We start from the raw sequence: 18818 nt of genomic DNA, 5'->3' as shown, positions 1-18818 counted from the left end.
ATGTTAACATGTCAATTCCACCTGAAAAATGTTAATATACGTCTAATTTTCCTGTGATTTACACTTAATGCAACAGTGTTCATGGAGAAAAAATGGACTTAATTGACATTAAATTACGCTAGCATGGTATTGATCTTAAAGTAGTATTTACAAACATTTGATGGTTAAGTTTCTTGACACGAGGACGCTCTAATCAACAGATCTGAATCGGTGAAAGTCGAAACAAATTGTGCTTTGTCTCCTGTCACTGCCAAACTCTGCACGGCATTCGAATAATGACCGATCAAAACAGTTTTCAAACTTTCTCTACTGTGCTTACGCAACTGTGTGATCATCATGACAACTCAGATGCGTGTTTATTTGTTTGGCCACATGCAGCATTACTTGACACCTTTGTGCCTTGTGTCTTATTCAAATATTTGTAGTTTGAATAATGAAATATTGTATGAGTTACGTGCTTTTTCATGCTTAACAAAATGCTTTTTGAGAATTTGTTCTCGTTTCCAAGTGGAAATATTTACGTAAGTATGTTTGTGATGTTTACAGTGTGTGTGTGTGTGTGTGTGGGGGGGGGGGGGGGGGGTCTGGGTATTGGAGGAGGCACAACACCTTATACCCTCAGAAAAACAACTACAGTGCAAGATAAGCAGAACAGAACATATGCAAACATCACAAAAAACACTTTAAAAAAGATTTGCATTTGACAGTGGAATAAATTCTCAGAAATTGTCATGCTAAGCATAAGAAAATACGTGACTGGTGCAGTGTTTTGTTCTTATAGAGTGTATAACACAGTTACAGACTTTCCGAAAACGTGCATGGTGTTTAAGCTGCAGGAACTCATTTATTTGTTCCTGCAAGTCGACAAGCATGAATGATGCTACTACCTGCAAAACACCCTTACCGCTTGTTCACTGTGCAGGTTCTGATGTCGTGCTCCTGCTGATAGCAGATCCGTGCACTTTGACTGAAATAATAGGGATGTGGTTGATTGGCCAGTAAATAAATACCCAAGGTATATGATTATATTGTTGAGCCTATGTGTCTTTCAAGTTGGTATAAATAAGTATCATGTTCAAAAACAAAGATATAAGTGTAACACACGAGACTTGAAAAGATTCATGGGAGCCACTATTTCAGTGTAATTGTCACCCCTCTTCAGAGTAATCGTCTCCCCACTGTACTCCATACGAACTCATGACTCCTGTGGGAGAGAAAACAACAGGTGAGCATTATACCCACACTTTCAGTGTCCTGTGTAGAAGATATACTGCTACACAGGAATTTATACATGAAACCTCGGAATATTTAAGATACTTCTTGGCACTGTTCACAGTAAGCTTTTCCACTGCTATTGCATTGCCCCACTCAACTGCAACCATAAGGCAGTCACAATTTCCCCCCACCACTGATAATATACACAGCAAGACAATGAGCTTAGCCCTACTTGTGAATACATTTGAGAGACCTGGCACAGTAGACCAACGTAAGCTTTGTTGATCTGAGCTAATGATGTCTAAGCCTGTAGTTACTGTCACCATTTTTAATAAAACTTTTGCGCATCAATTAGAGTCTCTTCCTACACAGTTGTACATGATTTTATTTTGCAACATTAGCTAAATTACCAATTCAGCTTAGTGCACCAATGAAGTTGGACTGCTTCCACTAATGTGGTCGGCTCTCGCCCAACTCCTGTTATGTTCTTCCTCAAACATAGCCACTCTACTCTTATTTGTAAACTTTTCTCTACTTGTGATGTCAGATAAGTCCCTTTCCGTGATATTCATAGTTAAAATAATTTTATTGGCTCCATTAGTGAGCGACTAACATTTCAATGCACTCGGAGTAACTCTTGCAAGAATTTTAGAAACAGTATTTTTACTGACAGACTATTTTGTATCTTTCCCCATTCAGAACAGAGACATGCTCATTCTACTGTTGCCAAGGTTTGTATCTCCACCCCCGCACTCCCCCCTCCCAACTGTGTCTTACTTCTTAATTTCACTGGAAGCATTCGTACACAAGCCGCCTTGAATGTTTCATATGCTTCTTTTGCGCCTATCCAGGACACAGCTTCTGACCACTTCTAGCTGTCTCACATCCCTCTTGCTTCCATTCCTGATTACCATGCATAACAATGGCCAAACATGGCTGCCTGCTCTGAGGGTTCTGTAAAAACTAATTATGTATTTTGGCAGTTCATCTATCCCGGGAATAGTGTGTCTCAACGATTTTTACATGTTATCAACATTGATACTGGCTTAATATTGGTCCTGGGAACTTCAATACTTCTAAGAATATTTTAATTGTAAGTTTGAAGTTGGATAACAGATGATAAAAGAAATAATTTTTTCTATGATATAATTACAAATTAACAATTTTCGGATTTTTCCCCCTTTATTTGTGCTGTGAAACCTTGCTTCTTGCCGAGTTTTATGATTATAGGTCAATGGGAAGTACGTTATGGGTTTTAACAAGTGAGTTTGTAAGCATCCCAATATGTGACAGAAACGGGCCAATCTTTTTATTGCATTGACTTGAAGGCTTCAATTCTTTATGATGCTAAGGACTGTAGACCTCAGCATGTGGCATAAATTTCAACTTGACCTGGGACTGTTCCTGAGAAAATTGATTTTTAACAGTCTTTCAGACATACAGACAGGAGGAGACGACAAATGATCCTACAAGGTTCAGTTTTTACGAATTGAGGTGCAGAACCCAAAAAGTATTTCATATAGCTTTTTCTCCTCTTAAGGGCTTATGTAATATTACGTTCAAAAATTAGCTGGGACAGGGAAATGACAAAATGTAATTAGAAAAACTTGAGTTTCATTAATTTTAATGATCCTCAGTCAATAAACAGTAAAATTATGTACATGAATTAAAATTAAACTTCTAATAGTTACAGGTTTCATACTTCATCTGCTTTCATTAAAGCCATCATTCACACTGTAGCTAGTTACTTGGCTATTACAACCAAGTATTGTCAAAAATTAAATATTATTCATTTCAATTATCCTAAGTTAATAAGAGTCAAAATATGTACAAGATTTAAAATTAAAGTTCCACTATTTACAGACTTAAGACTTACACCTGCTTTCCATACATCCATCATTCACATAGTAGGTAGTTACTTGGCTGTTACAACCAAGTATTGTCAAAAATTAAAGTATAATACATTTGCATTAAAATGGTCTGTTGCACTTATTGGGAAATTCATGGATGGAATAGGAGGAGTTGGCCACCAAAAATTCTTTTAAATTATGTTTAAATTGTGCCTTGTCTGAAACTAAACTCTTAATGGTTGCTGGTAACTTATTGAAAATATGCAATGCTGAATACTGGACTCCTTTCTGGGCAAGAGTAAGTGATTTTAAATCTTTATGTATATTGTTCTTATTCCTAGTATTGATACTGTGTACGAAGCAGTTAGTTGTAAAAGGAGATGTATTAGTTACAACAAACTTCAGTAAGGAATAAATATACTGAGAAGCTGTGGTTAGTATGCCCAATTCTTTGAATTGGTTTCGACATGATGTTCTTGGATTTACACTACACATTACTCTTATTATACTCAACCCTTTACAAATGTGTACAGTCAAATAAAGTTAGACTATACTTCTAATAATCACATAATATGTAGACTGTGATGCAAAGGAACTTATTTTTGCTTCTTGCGTTGTGATGGTGAATTTCACACTTCATCACAAATTCACTCTTCTAAGGGAGTGAACACAGTGGCATTTGTGTGCAAAAGTTCCAAGACACTGGAAGAGGCTTTTACAAGGCATTTGGTCAACAATTTCTGCACTATATTCATACTACACACTTCTACAAAATCAATACTTCTTTGACTGTACTGTGTCACTGCAGATGATTACGCTGTTGAGCAGAATTGATTGAAAGTATACAAGCAGTTCCATCTGCAGATCATCTAAGCGAGAGAAAGAGATTTATAACTGCAAAGCAGGCAGAATTGAACTTCTTGTATCTATGTGCTGGTGCCAGCTCAAATTATTATCCATCTGGATGCGTAGAGTTTCATTTAATGTGTGCCCCCTTAATCTGTCTTGTACCTGTAAGTCATTTTTATTAATTTGAAAATCCTTAATGTGAGTGTTTGCAATATTGGGAATTTTTGTATGATTGAGAGTTAAGTTGTTTGCTGTGAACAAGTGTATCCTACTATTATCGTTGCTGTATTTATTGTGCATGCCCTTTTGCACTTCATCAGTATGCTTGCATCATCCACAAACTTAAGTTTTTGCCAGAATATAGGATTTGAAAACACAACTGATATGTGTTAATATATTACTGACAACACTTACAAGTAATACTGGCAACAGTAGCAATTTACTCTTCATGTTTTCTTTCTCCTACCCCTATTAGGTCTCAAGGTGCGCCGGCTCCTGATGTTTGCATGGCCATGCCTCATGGGGAAGAATTGTGTCGACCAGGCTACACGCTACCATGGGCACCTTCTGTTATCACATATAATAGCAAAGTTTGCTATCCATAAAAGAATTAAGTTGCAAGGTTTGTTACAGCTATAGTAAGTTCCAGTTTATAATTTAATGTTTGAAGTTCTGTATGTTAGAGCTAGCTGCAGGTCTGTTCTGAATTGCAGCATGTTCTGATTTCACTTCTTCTTTTTTCCCCGCCAGTATTTCACAGCCTACTGAAAGCACACGCAATTGAGGCACGGGCTATTGTTCGGCAGGCATTAGAAATCCTCACTCCTTTAATGCCGGTGCGAATGGAAGATGGCTACACAATGCTGACGCACTGGACTAAAAAAATTATCGTGGAAGAGGGGCATTCAATGCAACAGCTGTTTCATATATTACAGCTGGTTGTGAGGCACTACAAGGTTAGAAATTTAGCTTTTTTTAGTGTTTTATGTCTCTTTTTGCTTGTAATCAAAATAAGTGTGGGTGTTGCTTCATTATGTACAGATTTAATCTATGGGCGGCTTATGAAGAAGAGACATGCAGCGGATTGTGTAGATAACTTTACCAAATTCTTGAGACATATGCAATGTATTTAAAATGAGGTATGTTCCAAAACCAAGGTCCGGGTGATCACTGTGTAACTGATGGTAGGTCTGAATAAAGTTTCACATATGCAGCAATGTCTTCTGACTCTTTAGGAAACTATTGTAGTGATAGTTTGATTCACTAGTCATTTGGCAGTCGTTGAGAGCATATTGCAAGGGCTGAGACAATCGTGGATCCCATCAGTTATGAAGTGCGTGGTGTGACTAGATTTTTGCTGGCAAAAGGGTTTTCAACTGCTGACATCTATCACGAGTTATGCTAAGTGCATGGACCTGAAATAAAGAGGGACAAACAGATTTGAAAGTATTATCGAGAATTTCAAAATAGCAGCACAAATGTTCACAATGAACAGTGGAGTGGCAGGTCCAGTATTAAGACTGACGACATGTTTGATCAAGTGTACCAATGGCTTTGAAGTAACCTGCAATTGATTATTAGTGGTCTGGCAATGAATTCAGAAATGTTGCTCGAACAACAATGTATTGGATTGTCACTGAACAGCTTGGACATCGCAAGTTGTGTTTGAGATGGGTTAAAAACATGTTTACTGATAAGCACAAAGAGCAAAGAATGCATAGTGCACAAAAGTTTTTGGAGTGCTATAGGCAGGATGGAGGTGATTTGTTTTCTCACATTGTTACAGGCGATGATATGTGTATATTGTACACTGATGCAGAATCAAAACGACAGTAAATGTAGTGACGCCATTCAGGTTCATCCAAATCAAAAAAGTTTAAGTGATCTCCATTCTTACATTGAAAAATGATGGCTGCTGTTTTTTGGGATGAAAAGGCCATCCTTTTGATTGATTTCATTGACCACAGATCACCAGTTACAGCAGACACATACTGTGAAATGCCAACCAAATTGAGATGTGTGATCCACAATTGAAGCCACAGGAATCTGTCATCTGGCACAATCCTCCTTCATGATAACGCATTTCCTCGCACTGCTGCCAAAACCAAGGAGAAGATTCTCAAGATTTTCCTTGGGAACTTTTCGATCAACCTCCGTACAGTCCTGACCGTGCACCAACCAACTATTTCCTCTTCTCGCATTTGAGAAACTGGCTGGGTGAACAATGATTTCAAAATGACTACGAAATCAAGACTGGTATTACCAGCTGGCTCAATTCTCTGGTGGCAGACTTCTAAGCAGAAGAGCTAAAAACACTGGTGCAGCATTTCAGAAAGTGTATAGAAGTGAATGACGATTGTGTGGAAAAGTAAAGTAGATATGTAGTAAAATGTTACTGTAAGTAAAAGACTTTTATCCTGAGCTTATTTTTTTTACAACCAAATGGACCTTAGTTTTGGAATACACCTTGTACACACTCAAAAACATGATGATGATTATGATGATGATTGATGTGTTTTGCCCATCGAGCAGTTCCATCACTGTTGCCATACTTTTCATAGCTGTGTAAGATACATTTGTCTTGATGTTGTCAGTTGATTAGGATCTACTTGTACATCTAGTCCTCTTTCCAGTCGCCGTGCCTTCCGTGGCCGTCCTTTATTACACAGTCTCTTCTCGTCTAGTGTCCTAGCCTCTTTCTACTCCTCTTCTCAGCTGTTTCTGGTATTTCTCTTTCCTCTTTCAGCTTTTGTAACATTTCATCATTCCTGATATTTCATACCTTCCATTCTTCTCCAGATCTACAGCCCATAAGCTCATAAGCATTTCTCCACTCTCCGGTGCAGTCTCCGAATTCGACACCATACAGAACACTTCACTAATCTTTTGCGTAATTATTTATGTAATGGGCTGCAGAAAGTTGTCTACCTTCTGTGAAACATTTCTTTTACAACAGTTGTCATCGTCTTTATTTCCTCATTATGCATCATGTTTCTGGTAGTTTTGTATCTTAGGTACCTGATGTTATCAACTTGTTCCACAAACGTGTCACAGATGTTCACTTTTATTTTCCTTGATTGCCCTTTAAAAGTTATTGTCTTAATGTTCTTCACATTTGTCTTCAGTCCATATTCGTCATAGCTGGTGTTTTGTTCTTTTAACATGTTTTTAACTTCCTCTTGTTGTTACATTTCACTTTCGTTGGAAACAGTAATGGATGTTGAACAGCATAGGTGGAAGACAACAGCCTAGCCTAAATCCTCTGCCAATTTGTAATTCCTTCTGTCATCTCATCACCTATTGTTTTACTCTTTGCATTATGTATAAATTGCGTATTACCCTCCTTTACTTCCAGTTACTTAGAATCTTCTTCAGGACTTCATAAAAGTTTAATCCACTGATCTTTCACTGGCTTTTCCAAGTCAAAAACAACCACTCAAAGTTCGTGACCTTTTTCTGGTTCCTTTTTTTGTGCTTGTTTTTAATAATCCAATTGCATCTTTTCTGAAGCTGAACTATATTTCCCCAATTTTATGCCGTTTTTCCCCCAGTTTTGGCACCATTACTGTTTCTATGAAGTTATCTGGCCACTCATCTTTCTAATAAATGTCTTTTTGTCACCATGTGCCGCATCATCCTTCTTTCAATGTGTTTATATTGCCTCATTTTTGGTTCAAGGAAGCGATTGCACGCATGGCAATCAGGAATAAATAAGTATCTGGTTGGACATTATGTATTATGTGCGTAGATGTGTGTACCCACTGTTTGGAGGCATTAGTGTGATGGAGTGCAGAGAAATTTCACTGAAGTTCTAAGGTGTTGCAGCATAACCACCGTCTGAATTATGTTCGTGAGATGAGTGTTGTTTTCCCTGCCTCTCCAGTAAACAATTATGTAAACTCGATGGATTCTGTATCCATCACCTCCTTTAAAAAGTGCACTGTTCACTTTGCAGCATTATAGATTGTGTAGAACTGGGACCTGGCAGTCATGTGGTGCCCACTGCTGACAAATCATGGCAACAAAGTCGTGTGTCTGTGTCAGTTGGTTGTGGAATTAGTGCATTAAGATGTGGAATGGCTGAAAGGAGCTATTGCATTTGGACATGTCTATGTCCATGTAGTAAGTAGTTTTGTGATTTGCTAGTGTGTCACTGCAGACTGCCCGATGTAGCTACAAGGAATGATGTAACACTCACAGTCGTGTAACCCAGCATAAGAACAGTTATAGTAAAGAGATTGTAACTGACAAGGATCAGAGAAAAGTACTAATCCTTGTCAATGATAATTGGGTTCAAACACGAGTGGTATTGTCACTGGTAGTGAATGCAGGTCCATCTTGACCAGTTCTGGGCAAACATTACCAAGGCAAGTGCTTATGATGGACATTTTGAGACTGTACCATGCAAAATGCCATTCTTCCCAGTGGCACATGAAACTGCACATCTTCAGTTGTCAAGACAACGACAAAAAGTGGACTGTAGCTGACTGGAACAGGGTGTATATGACCTATATACAATGACGACACACAGTGCTCATGCAAGTGTCTGCCGATTGAAAATGTGTCAAAGGCTTTAGGAAGACTATGCAATGCTTCATAACAAAAAATTGCTTCCAATGAGCGTGGAGTCGCAACTGTTTACATTTGATTTGTTTTAGCAGTTACTTGCTGGCTCATGCGCATGCGCAGTTGAGTCACGTTTGAGTAGTAGATTCTCCCGTTTCTGGCAACAGGAATGTAGCTGTTGGCTGTGCAAGCAGTCACAGCAAGCAGCTAGATGCTACCGGTAAAAGGGGGTGCCAAATTCATATTCTCTAGAAAAAACTTTTTCCCCCAAAGCACCTACATCCAGCACACGTTTGCCTATCGATTATTCATATGATTTTGAAATGCTTCCCTGTTGGTTTTTGAACTTTTTTGAACACATTTTAAGTTGATTTCTGAATGAATCATAAGTTGACTTTTGAATGCATGCAAAGTGTATGTGATGTCTCTGTCAGGAGAATCCTCGTCGCATCTAGAAATAAACTTTCCGCAGACAAAAGGAGACGGGGCTATACGAGCTGAGGGACTAAAGCAGAATGGATGAATAGCAATTGCTGTCTGATTATGAGGTTGATTTGGTTTGCGAATGAACAGCGTTGTTATAATTACTAGCAAAATCCATAGATTCAGACTCCCAGTATGGAAATAAACGACTGACAGGAATAACAGGTGAGAGAGATCACATATTGTCTTCTCAGTATCTCCAAGAAAACGAAATTTTGACAAAAAATTTTTGGCCAGATGGCTACACAAGTAAGGACCAGTAGTACAGTCCCCGGCTAGCAGCTGCGTAGTTCTATTCTGGAAGTAACACAGAAAACGTGTTCTACCAACATGTAACAACACCTAACTGGAAAATAATCAGGGAATAACTAAACCTGTGATTCTGGCAGGGTTAGTGAAGTTAATCGGTGAACAAATTTTGACAGTGGCAGCAATAGCTGCAGAATTGGTGATGACAAGATTGTTTGTTAGAACGAGGAAGGAGAGGAAACGGGGACATCACACAAATTATGGAAGAATAATCTCATGCTTGAGAAACCGGTGCATATGAATGAAATGTGAAACTATTTCCTAACATAAAGCGTTTTGCTTGCAGTAGGCCTAATAGGCATTTGATATTGGTACATATTGGTTTATATTCTGTCGTGTTATAAAAATGGCCATTCGTGCCAAAACAGTCTCGTTTATTAGGTGTGTTACAAAATTGCTGTCATATTAGAAAGGCCTATTTTGTTTTATCTAGCAGACAGTGACAAAATAGACGTAATCAGATCGAGAAACCACACCAATCTTGGGTTTTATTTGTGTTAACAGCTTTTCCGGTATTAGATAACGACATTCGATTTTTCATGTAGCAAAACGTTTGACGAACTTTGATGAGGTAATAGATCCTTTCGCAGAAAGGAAAGCACGCCATGTAAAGCTGTAGCAATATGCTAGGAGCTAAGGTTTGAAGAAATGTGTAATTTCTTACTTACCTCTTGTCAGTTTTGGTTTTATATATCCTATATTTAATTTTATGTCACACAAAACAGCAAGTTATTAACTGATAGGCAACAGAGTTCAGAAAATCTGAAGAGTTCTTGTTCTCTCGGTTACAAATAATCCCATCCGCTATTAAATTGTGAGATTTTTTAAAAGAGGGGCAGGCTGTCAAACCGGCCGACTCGGAGCAGGAGAGACACCACAGGAAATTTCAATTTCCACTCCTGAATATAGTTTGGACGTGCAGTAGAAAAATGCTTTATGAAGAGGCATGGCACTGCAATTTGGCATACTTAAGACCAAATAATATGCCTTACATTTCCTCGAATACATATGTTTTATGTTTCAGACTTTTCAGAAAGATGTGTGCTACAAGATGAACATGTTTTGAAAATTCTTTTTTTTTTTTTTAAATTGACATGGTTTGTAAACATCATAGATCCGGGGCTAATGTGCAGAGCGGCCAAATGAAAACAAAACGGATATCTGTGGCCGGGAGCTATCAAGTGAATTAAAACACATTCACATAATTACGGAAGGCTCAAATATATCATAATTTTCAGATTTTATTTTATTTCCAACTTTCTGACAGTCAAGCATTAATCGCCTTGCGGAACGATGAAGCTATTTTTGTCTGTTTGCTAAAGAAATTTGACTTTTGTTAACATTTTCCGCAGAGGCAGTCAATGTATTTGAAACAAAATGTTTAATTCCACAGTACTGGCTAGTTTCAACTGCATTTCAAGTGCACATTTTCATTTTCTAGCATATATGGCATTATGCCATAATAAAGAACCAAATGTGATAAAATACAGTACTGGTGCTCCAAGAAAATTTACATCCTAAAAACCACACTGAAAAGCTTATCATCAGGTTGAGGTCTACTTCATTGGGAATCTGGACATACGAATGTGGCCTTTATTTATGCATTTTAAATGTGCACATTTTAATACAGTTCACGAAATTCCGATGCTCTTGCAGTATCCTCTGATGTCTTCTTTCTTTTATGACATAATTTATGATCTTTCAATGTTTTACACGTACGTACATATGGGCTTCCTACATCACGATAGCTACCCAAGCGCGGTGTCGCCTGTTATCTGCGCTCTCTGGCAACTGCTGAAACGAACCTATTTCTAACAGGTCGCAGGAAAATATTGTGAATGGTGGTTTGAAAAGCGTTACTTTCAAAGTAAACATCCCTTTACGTAAGTTGAGCTATGTACAAGAATGTGCCATGAATTTATTAAATCACAGAGCATTTGACTCTCATTTAAAAATCAACTCTTTGATGACGAGCCAGTTAGAAGAATTTTGAACCCTGAAGATCAGACATTTATGTCATTATTAAAAATTTTACTGGCTTATCTAGCAGACAGTGACAAAATAGACGTAATCAGATCGAGAAACCACACCAATCTTGCGTATTATTTGTGTTAACAGCTTTTTCAGTATTAGATAACGACATTCGATTTTTCATGTAGCAAAACGTTTGACGAACTTTGATGAGGTAATAGATTCTTAGTACTAGTACTAGCACACTTCAAAGTGTAACGTGCATAAAAAAGATCAACAGTATATGCGAAAGCTTAGCTTCTGTTGCAGCTTGAGATCAATATTATATGTAAAAGCTTTTCTTTTCTTGTAGCAACACTATGTATATTAATTTAAACTAATGTATTATCTTTCCCTGTTTGTGTGTTCTTGCTACTTAACAGTGATGTTGCTGTTGGCTGACTACATCACATATCCTATGCTCTGAATATCCGCTGTCATCGGCTGGGAGATCACATGACACGAGCTACGAACGGCTTACAAAAGTGCATCGAAATCTCAATTTCAATGATTCGGAAAGTAACAAGTGATGTTTGGTGGAATTGCAATGTATGCTTTCGTAATACGAAAATACGCAGCGTTCATGTAGCTGCACATCAAAGATATTTCCAAAACGCGTCTTTTTACCTGAGTTTCGTTTTCTAAAGTGCTGGGAAATTGTACGCCCATGTATAAAACCATAACCATTCAAAGAATTGATAAGGGAAAATATACTGGCACTCTGGAGAAAGTGTATTTTTAACCAGGAAATCTGGGAATTTTTTTTCCTTGTCCATGTATACACCCTGTGGAAGTGTGCAGTGTGGTCCCAGAAGTCACACACACACACACACACACACACACACACACACACACACACACACACACACACACAGAAATCTTGGATTAGTATTTCCTATTTTAAGTATTTCTTTTTTCTGTGTGAGGAATAGTTCTTGTGTTAGTAAGTACTGGCTCACCATTCATCTCCTTGTAATGTGTTTTCTTAATCAAATTGTTGCCTTTTATGGAATGGTATAACTTTTGTTTCATAAACTAACATATGTATTAACACACTGTTTACGAAAATCTCAGTACGTTTCACATTCACTTTGCAGGTCTATTACCCAGTTCGCCATCACCTGGTGCAGCACATGGTGAATGCCATGCAGCGCCTTGGCTTCAGTCCTAATTCATCCATAGAGCACAGGAGACTCGCCGTAGAATTGGCTGATGTTATCATCAAGTGGGACCTCCAGCGTATCAAAGATGAAGCTGAATCCACATCTATGACTGTATGTTTCTGCGTTACTTAGCGAAATACCAGCAATTCAGTTAAATCGTCATAAAAATAGTATTAAATTCTGTTTGTAGGAACAGTCTGTTACGCTCGGTACTCCAGTAAAACGAACACCTGTCGATGACCCTGGAATGAACCTGGAAAATCCTCGGAAAAGGCATGCCACAATGCCCGGTCCGTGCATGATGCCTGCCTTGGTCACCAAAGTGGAGCCAGACTCCACTACACCAATTGATACGGTCCATGCCGATGCCGTGCTCAACTTCTTGTTGCGGCTAGCGTGTCAGGTAATAGTCTCAAAGCAGTGTGTTAGGGTGTCCTGTGGTTTCAGTAATGCTTTCTACACCTACAGGTGTACTTACATACTCTGCAAACAGTGCGAAGAGGGGTGGTAGCCTTTTCAATAGTTGCAGGGATAACAGTCTGGATGACTGACTGATCTGGCTGTGGAACAACCAAAATGGTCTTACTATACTAGTACTAGAAGTGCTGTGGTAGGAGGAACAGGATTTCTGGTCAGGTGAATACAGGGTTATAAATACAAAATCAAATAGGAGTAATGCAGGAGTATGTTTTATAATGAATAAGAGTGCGAGTAAGCTGCTACGGACAGCATAGTGAATGCATTATTGTAGTCAAGATGAACACGAACTCAGGACCCATCACAATAGTACAAGTTTATAAGCCAACTAGGGCTGCAGATGATGAAGAATTGAAGGTATGTATGATGAGGTAAAAGAAATTATTCAGATAGTTAAGGGAAATGACCCCCCCATGAACCATGGACCTTGCCGTTGGTGGGGAGGCTTGCGTGCCTCAGCGATACAGATAGCCGTACCGTAGGTGCAACCACAACGGAGGGTTATCTGTTGAGAGGCCAGACAGTTTTGTGGTTCCTGAAGAGGGGCAGCAGCCTTTTCAATAGTTGCAAGGGCAACAGTCAGGATGATTGACTGATCTGGTCTTGTAACAATAACCAAAACGGCCTTACTGTGCTGGTACTGGGAACGGCTGAAAGCAAGGGGAAACTACAGCCGTAATTTTTCCCGAGGGCATGCCGCTTTACTGTATGATTAAATGATGATGGCGTCCTCTTGGGTAAAATATTCCGGAGGTAAAATAGTCCCCCATTCGGATCTCCGGGCGGGGACTACTCAAGAGGATGTTGTTATCAGGAGAAAGAAAACTGGCGTTCTATGGATCGGAGCGTGGAAAGTCAGATCCCTTAATCGGGCAGGTAGGTTAGAAAATTTAGAAAGGGAAATGGATAGGTTGAAGTTAGATATAGTGGGAATTAGTGAAGTTCGGTGGCAGGAGGAACAAGACTTCTGGTCAGGTGACTACAGGGTTATAAACACAAAATCAAATAGGGGTAATGCAGGAGTAGGTTTAATAATGAATAGGAAAATAGGAATGCGGGTAAGCTACTACAAACAGCATAGTGAACGCATTATTGTGGCCAAGATAGATACGAAGCCCACACCTACTACAGTAGTACAAGTTTATATGCCAACTAGCTCTGCAGATGATGAAGAAATTGAAGAAATGTATGATGAAATAAAAGAAATTATTCAGATTGTGAAGGGAGACGAAAATTTAATAGTCATGGGTGACTGGAATTAGAGTGTAGGAAAAGGGAGAGAAGGAAACATAGTAGGTGAATATGGATTGGGGGACAGAAATGAAAGAGGAAGCCGCCTGGTAGAATTTTGCACAGAGCACAACATAATCATAGCTAACACTAGGTTTAAGAATCATGAAAGAAGGTTGTATACATGGAAGAACCCTGGAGATACTAAAAGGTATCAGATAGATTATATAATGGTAAGACAGAGATTTAGGAACCAGGTTTTAAATTGTAAGACATTTCCAGGGGCAGATGTGGACTCTGACCACAATCTATTGGTTATGACCTGTAGATTAAAACTGAAGAATCTGCAAAAAGGTGGGAATTTAAGGAGATGGGACCTGGATAAACTAAAAGAACCAGAGGTTGTACAGAGATTCAGGGAGAGCATAAGGGAGCAATTGACAGGAATGGGGGAAATAAATACAGTAGAAGAAGAATGGGTAGCTTTGAGGGATGAAGTAGTGAAGGCAGGAGAGGATCAAGTAGGTAAAAAGACGAGGGCTAGTAGAAATCCTTGGGTAACAGAAGAAATATTGAATTTGATTGATGCAAGGAGAAAATATAAAAATGCAGTAAGTGAAACAGGCAAAAAGGAATACAAACGTCTCAAAAATGAGATCGACAGGAAGTGCAAAATGGCTAAGCAGGGATGGCTAGAGGACAAATGTAAGGATATAGAGGCCTATCTCATTAGGGGTAAGTTAGATACCGCCTACAGGAAAATTAAAGAGACCTTTGGAGAAAGGAGAAACACTTGTATGAATATCAAGAGCTCAGATGGAAACCCAGTTCTAAGCAAAGAAGGGAAAGCAGAAAGGTGGAAGGAGTATATAGAGGGTCTATACAAGGGCGATGTACTTGAGGACAATATTATGGAAATGGAAGAGGATGTAGATGAAGATGAAATGGGAGATACGATACTGCGTGAAGAGTTTGACAGAGCACTGAAAGACCTGAGTCGAAACAAGGCCCCCGGAGTAGACAATATTCCATTGGAACTACTGACGGCCGTGGGAGAGCCAGTCCTGACAAAACTCTACCATCTGGTGAGCAAGATGCATGAAACAGGCGAAATACCCTCAGACTTCAAGAAGAATATAATAATTCCAATCCCAAAGAAAGCAGGTGTTGACAGATGTGAAAATTACCGAACTATCAGCTTAATAAGTCACAGCTGCAAAATACTAACACGAATTCTTTACAGACGAATGGAAAAACTAGTAGAAGCCAACCTCGGGGAAGATCAGTTTGGATTCCGTAGAAACACTGGAACACGTGAGGCAATACTGACCTTACGACTTATCTTAGAAGAAAGATTAAGGAAAGGCAAACCTACGTTTCTAGCATTTGTAGACTTAGAGAAAGCTTTCGACAATGTTGACTGGAATACTCTCTTTCAAATTCTAAAGGTGGCAGGGGTAAAATACAGGGAGCGAAAGGCTAATTACAATTTGTACAGAAACCAGATGGCAGTTATAAGAGTCGAGGGACATGAAAGGGAAGCAGTTGTTGGGAAGGGAGTAAGACAGGGTTGTAGCCTCTCCCCGATGTTGTTCAATCTGTATATTGAGCAAGCAGTAAAGGAAACAAAAGAAAAATTCGGAGTAGGTATTAAAATTCATGGAGAAGAAACAAAAACTTTGAGGTTCGCCGATGACATTGTAATTCTGTCAGAGACAGCAAAGGACTTGGAAGAGCAGTTGAATGGAATGGACAGTGTCTTGAAAGGAGGATATAAGATGAACATCAACAAAAGGAAAACAAGTATAATGGAATGTAGTCTAATTAAGTCGGGTGATGCTGAGGGAATTAGATTAGGAAATGAGGCACTTAAAGTAGTAAAGGAGTTTTGCTATTTGGGGAGCAAAATAACTGATGATGGTCGAAGTAGAGAGGATATAAAATGTAGGCTGGCAATGGCAAGGAAAGCGTTTCTGAAGAAGAGAAATTTGTTAACATCCAGTATTGATTTAAGTGTCAGGAAGTCATTTCTGAAAGTATTTGTATGGAGTGTAGCCATGTATGGAAGTGAAACATGGACGATAAATAGTTTGGACAAGAAGAGAATAGAAGCTTTCGAAATGTGGTGCTACAGAAGAATGCTGAAGATTAGATGGGTAGATCACATAACTAATGAGGAAGTATTGAATAGGATTGGGGAGAAGAGAAGTTTGTGGCACAACTTGACCAGAAGAAGGGATCGGTTGGTAGGACATGTTCTGAGGCATCAAGGGATCACCAATTTAGTATTGGAGGGCAGCGTGGAGGGTAAAAATCGTAGAGGGAGACCAAGAGATGAATACACTAAGCAGATTCATTAGGATGTAGGTTGCAGTAGGTACTGGGAGATGAAAAAGCTTGCACAGGATAGAGTAGCATGGAGAGCTGCATCAAACCAGTCTCAGGACTGAAGACCACAACAACAACAACAAAGGAAATGAAAATTTAATTGTGATGGGAGACTAGAATTAGGTAGCAGGAAACTGAAGAGAAGGAAAAATTGTAGGTGAAAATGGACTAGGTGAAAGGAATGAAAGAGCAAACCACCTGGTAGAATTTCGTGCAGAGCATAATTTAATCATTGCTAACACTTAGTTTAAGAATAGTGGAAGTAGGTTGTGTACATGGAAGAGACCTGGAGACTCTGGAAGGTACCAGAGTGATTATGTGATGGTAAGATAGATTTCAGATCCAGATTTTAAGTTGTAAGGCATTGCCAGGGCCAGATGTGGACTCTGTCCACTGTTTATTTGTGAACTGTTGATTAAAACTAAAGAAAATGCAAAAAAGATAGGAAATTACGGAGATGGGACCTGGATTAGTTGAAAGATCCAGAGGTCGTTGTGAGTTTCAGAGGGAGTATTAGGCAATGATTGAGTAGAACAGGGGAAGGGAACATGGTTGAGGAAGAATCGATAGCTTTGAGAGATGAAATAGTGAAGGCAGCATAGGATGAAAGAGGTAAAGAGGAAAATATAAAAATGACGCGGGTTAAAGGGAATACAAACGTCTAAAAAATGAGATTGACAGTAAGTGGAAAATGGCTAAACAGGAATAGCTAGTGGATTTGAATCTAGCATGCTTGCATGAGCTGACCTAGAACTTTCGTGTGCATGTGTGAATTCTTCTCCACCTGTCCATAGCATCAGTTGCTGGCAAGCAGCAGTTGAATGAGTTGGTGTTTAGTGCCCGCATTGGTTTTTCGTTGCAAGGGAAGTGATGGAATGACTGTATCAGTGCTACTGCATCAAATTTTATCAGAAACTGGGTGACAGCCACGTGGAAGCCATTCGAGAAATTGAGACGGCTTTCGGTTGTGATCCTCTCGACAACAAATGAATTAAGGAGTGGAACAACCAGTTTAAAGATGGCTGCACATCAGTGGAGTTTGAGCCACGCTCTGGTCAGCCATCAACTTGCCAATAGGATCAGATCATTGCCAAAGTGAACTCTATGGTAATGCAGGACCATCTTGTGATTATCAAATAAATTGCAGAATAATGGGTGGGCATCAGCACTTTTTTGGCACATTCCATTGCGACCGAAGATTTGGCCACGAAAAAAGTGTCGGCGAAATTTGTGCTGAAGCTGCTGATGGCAGAGCGGAAGCAACTTTGTGTTGAAGTCTCTCAGGACATTCTGGACTCCACAAACAGTGATCCTGACTTCATGAACAGGATAACCACTGTTGATGAATCATGGTTGTATGGGTATGATCCGAAAACCTAATCCCATTTGTCTCAAGGGAAGCATTCCTTGTAACCAAGACCAAAGAAGGCCCACCAAAATGCGCAGCAACATCAAAGTGATACTAACTGCTTTCCTTGACCCCTGCGGTGTGGTACACCATCAGTATGCAACACAGAGTCACCCAATCACCAAAGAGTACCACAGTGGTGTCCTCCGTCACCTACTACGTGATGCTGTGTGGCACAAGAGACTGGACTTGCGGTTAACAGAAAATTGGCGCCTCCATCACAACAATGCCCCTTGGTGAAAAACCAGATTCCTGTGCTTCAAAAGACTTCTTACTCTCCTGATATGGAGCCCTGCATTTCCTGATTTTCCTGTAAACTCAAGAGCTCATTGAAAGAAATATGATTTCAGACAAGAGAGGACTTTATGGCAGCAGTGCCAGCCAAGCTAAAGTCCAGTCCAAAAGAGGCTTTTTTGGAATGCTTCCAACAATTAAGAGCAGCAACTGCATGAATATCAAGAGCCCAGATGGAAAACCAGTCCCAAGCAAAGAAGGGAAAGGTAAAATGTGAGAGTATATATAGTGGTTCTGTACAAATGAGATGTACTTGAAGACAATATTATAGAAATATAGGAAGAAAGATGAAGATGAGATTGGAGATACAATACTGTAAAAAGAATTTGACAGGGCTCTGGAAGACCTAAGTAGATACAATGCACTGGGTATAGACTATATTTCGTCAGAACTACTGATGGCTTTGGGGGAGCCAGCCATGACAAAACTCTTCCATTTAGTGTGCATGATGTAGAAGACAGGCAAAATACCCTCAACCTTCAAGATGAATATAGCAACTCCAATTAAAAAGAAAGCAGGTGCTGGCAGGTGTGGATATTACCAAACTTATCAGTTTAATATGTCATATTTGCAAAA

General features: G+C 39.3%; 1 protein-coding gene across 1 annotated transcript in view; it reads left to right on the top strand.

The window, feature by feature from the left end:
* Positions 1 to 18818, top strand: part of LOC124779432 (transformation/transcription domain-associated protein) — a 453680-nt gene that overhangs the window by 244135 nt on the left and 190727 nt on the right. Inside the window, exons 35-38 of the mRNA XM_047253711.1 lie at positions 4390 to 4536; positions 4665 to 4870; positions 12380 to 12556; positions 12636 to 12848. Of these exons, the coding sequence (XP_047109667.1) occupies positions 4390 to 4536; positions 4665 to 4870; positions 12380 to 12556; positions 12636 to 12848 (743 nt within the window). The remainder of the gene's footprint in view (positions 1 to 4389; positions 4537 to 4664; positions 4871 to 12379; positions 12557 to 12635; positions 12849 to 18818) is intronic.

Source organism: Schistocerca piceifrons, chromosome 1 (genome assembly GCF_021461385.2).
Source record: "Schistocerca piceifrons isolate TAMUIC-IGC-003096 chromosome 1, iqSchPice1.1, whole genome shotgun sequence".
In the NCBI taxonomy this organism is placed as follows: Eukaryota; Metazoa; Arthropoda; class Insecta; order Orthoptera; family Acrididae; genus Schistocerca; species Schistocerca piceifrons.
Note: the sequence above shows the minus strand (reverse complement) of the source record. Positions and strands in the feature narration are given on the sequence as shown.